The 3586-nt window shown below is 60.8% G+C and overlaps 1 protein-coding gene across 1 annotated transcript in view; it reads left to right on the plus strand.

Moving 5' to 3' along the window:
* The window catches only part of AHRR (aryl-hydrocarbon receptor repressor), a 56568-nt gene that overhangs the window by 47134 nt on the left and 5848 nt on the right, over nt 1–3586 (plus strand). Inside the window, exons 5-6 of the mRNA XM_023519751.1 lie at nt 102–245; nt 585–718. Coding sequence (XP_023375519.1) covers nt 102–245; nt 585–718 — 278 coding nt within the window. The remainder of the gene's footprint in view (nt 1–101; nt 246–584; nt 719–3586) is intronic.

Here is a 3586-nt window from a genome sequence, read left to right on the forward strand (position 1 = left end):
CCCCCCCCCCGCCCTCCTCCCTGCCTCTCGCCGCCTCCTGTCAGCTCCCCGTGGCCGGCCAAGTGGGTGGCAGCTCCCGCCACCTCTGTGTCCCCCTCAAGGCGTCTTTCTGGAAATCCCTGTGCGCTCACTCGGTTTGCCTGAGAAGCCCTGGCTGCCGTCTGCTCAGAAGGGCTGCCCTTGGGTGCGAGACCCCTCAAAGCCCCCAGATGGCGGCCTCGCCCTTCAGACAGAGCAGGCAGGAGGTCAGGGACTGCTCAGGGCTAGGATGCGGCCTTTGCACGTGTGTCCCCAGCAGCTGTCCCCGACACAGTCTCACGTGACCGTGTGGTTGCACCGTGAAGCTGAGCGACAGGCATGGACCTCGGTGCCATTCATGAAGCACCAGCCGGACCCCGCGCTGTCGTGGGTGTGGCCTCGCGGAGCACACTGTCACAGCGCTGTCCGTGGGGACGGGGTGGGCGGGAGCAGGGGAGCTTCGAGCCGAGTAGCTGTGTGACCGTGGCGTGTGCCACGTGGCGACGGCGCCGTTGGCGTACGGCCCGGCTCATCGCGCGTTTCTGCTTCCGTGGCCCTCGCGGCAGGAGAGGACGCCGTGCTGGGGAGGCTGCTCAGGGCCCAGGCCGGGGCCGCGGGCCCCACCGAGTTCGCGGCCTTCCTGACCCGCTGCTTCACCTGCCGTGTGCGCTGCCTGCTGGACAGCACCTCAGGCTTCCTGGTGAGTGAGCGGCGGGGCTCGGGGTGCCCGCTGCACGCGCCCCGGGAAGGAGGGATGGGCAGACGTGAGGGGCTGGGGTTCTCGGGGGGCTGGGCGAGCAACAGAGAACCCGGCACTTGCTGCTGCTGACGACGCCGCAGCGGGGACGCTGAACGCGAGGTGGCTTTGTCCCGTCGCGCGCGTTGTGTTTAGCTGCACCTTTTCCGGGTCCATCTCAAAGTGTTTTCCCGGTTCCCACACCCGCCCGCTGCGGAGACCGGGCGGCAGGGAAAAGGCCGAGTCCCCGAGGCCACCGTCCGCGCGTTCCCGCCTCTCGTGTGTAACTCTCGTGTCCCTCTCCCAGCTCCTGCTGGAGGGGCCAGTGGGGTGGGGGGGAGAGGAGGCCACGCCCTCCAGGGACACGGCCCAGCAGAGCCCCAGCCCAGGCCTGACACCGCACCCCCCTCCGACGCCCATGTGGCTCTCTGCTGCCCCTGCCCGGTGCCCGCGCTGCACTCCATCACCGGCTCCAGGAAGCCCGGCACCCCCGTCGTGGGCCGCACTTCACCCCGCGGCCCTCTGACCCCAGGACTCAGACCCCAGGGCCTTTTGCCGTCAGCGCCACAGGGCAAGCCCCTCCAGGGGTGGGCACTGCTGTCCCCAGGCCCTTGACCATCCGTGGCATGTCTCCCCGGCCGCTCCTCGGGGCCGTCTCCCTGCCCAGGCTGTGTCTCAGGGAGGGACAAGCCCCAGTGCTGGGGGCTGGGTGTTTGGCACAGCCACCAGGGTCGGCCAGGGCTGGGCTGGGCATTCTTAGCAGGGGCTCAGGGGCCCCTGGGGAGGGAAGGCGGGCAGCGGGCAGCGGCCGTCTATGGATGGTCCCGTGAGGGGCCCTGCAGCTCAGCCGTCAGGGCCGCCAGCAGCTCGTAGCTTGTCCCATCAGGCTCAGAGCCGCTTGTGGTGCCAGCCACAGCGCTGGGCCTGCCTCACTGCCCTCTGAGCCACCCGCAAACCCCTCCCACATGCAGCGACCAGGTCCTGGGCTGGGACCCGCGGCCCAGCCCTCTGCAGGCCAGTCAGCACCAAGGCCCGTGGCCTGCATGGTGGCGGGAGTTCTAGCAGCCTTGGCCTGTGGCTGGCCATTTTGTTTCAGCATTAACAGTTGTTTTAGTAAAAACATTGCTTGTACATAATACAAATTCAGTCACTTCAGAACAGTAGAGCATAAAAAGCAAAAATGTCCTGACTTTGCTCCTACCCAGGCTCCTTCTCCAGATGTCACCGCCTCCACTTCCTGAGGCATTTCCCCAGCTCCTGGCTCCCCTTGCCCCCCCTTCCTCTCACCCCACCCTGGCCCGCGAGGGGGCCCAACGTGGGGTCCAGGAGACCCTCTCTGTGGCCCTGTGTCCTGCAGCTCCTGAGCCCTGGGCCTCATGTGGCTGACCCCTCTCCAAACCAGGGTCCCCGCCAGGGATGCTGTGCTGCCAGCCCCATGCTACCTGCCTTAGACCACCTGACATGCCGAGTTGCTTTGCATTTGCCCAGAGTGACGGCCACTTAGTGAGCCATTCCTGGCTGCCGCCAGGTCACCATGTTATTTGTGGCAATAACTTGGCTTTGGCCATTTGGCAGCACAGCGATAGCTTCGTGGTTCCTGGATGTTATTCTTCTGCCCCAAGGAGACGGTGATGGAGGTCTCTGGTGGGTGACGGTGGCTCTGAGGCCAGGGCCTGAAACGGAAGTGTCTCACGGACCTGCTGGTGTCTGCAAGCCCCCCCTCCCCCAGGACCCTTCGTGAGAGAAGCAGCGGTTCATTTGCACTGTGATCTTGATGTGCACGTAATCACTCATCTTTCATTTAGGCAATTGGTTGTCCATAAAGTCTTCTATTTTTATATTTCTAAATTCTGTGGGAAACAAGATAGTTACAATGTAGCTCGCTATAGATGGGTTTTATGTACAATCCAGCAGGAAGGAAAGTATAGGTTAGAAATGAGACTGTGAAAGCACTGAATAGAGGAAACGAACAAAAGAAATTAGTTTGAAAAGTGTCTGATTATATTTTACCCTGTACACGCTGGGAAGTGCTCAGGCACGAATGGCAAACACGCTGAGGACAGCGCACGGGCCGCCCGGCGTTTGCGTGGACTTGCGGGCCCCCAGCTCTACCCTGCGGCTGTGGGAAGGCCACACCGATCCACGGTCTGGGCAAGGCAGTGCTACGTGGGGCTGGCTTCTGCTGCCCACAGGAGCCACTGTTAAAACCGCAGGCCTCTAGAGGGTCAGTTGACATTAGCTTGGTGGCTTGAAATCTGCTACAGTGGAAACATTTACACCAAAAAATCTGGCAAATGGTACAAATCAGGTCTTGCTTCTCTGGAGAGCCTGTGGTTAAACACATCCCAGCACACCGCTGCCTGAATCTTCCACACCAAGTACGTGACTGGCGAATAGTAGGTGCTTTGCAGATATTTGTTCATTCAATAAATCTGTAGACAAATGGAGAGATGGACAGATAGGTGGGTGGGTGGATGGACAGGTGGATGTGTGGGTGGGTGGAGGGTGGGTGAATGGAGGAGTGTGTGGGTGGATGGGCAGGCGGCAGAGAGGCTCCATGTTGTGGGCCACAGTTCCATCTAGGGCAGGCACACTCTGAAGGCACTTGGTGACTAACTCAATAGGTCAGCTTTTGCATTGTAGTGAGATCTTTTATTTTCTTTTATCCCAAAGTCCTAACTTACTTGCTGGCTTTTAAAGTCACACTACCAACTGGAGATAAACCAAATGGAGCTGCCCTTGAGTTTTACCATCAGGAGTGAAGGAATGACAATTTGGGAATGGGGGCTCGAAGCTGAAACATTGGGGATTATCTACTCGAGCAAGTCCTGC

The sequence above is a fragment of the Pteropus vampyrus genome, unplaced genomic scaffold, assembly GCF_000151845.1.
Source record: "Pteropus vampyrus isolate Shadow unplaced genomic scaffold, Pvam_2.0 Scaffold235, whole genome shotgun sequence".
Lineage (NCBI taxonomy): Eukaryota > Metazoa > Chordata > Mammalia > Chiroptera > Pteropodidae > Pteropus > Pteropus vampyrus.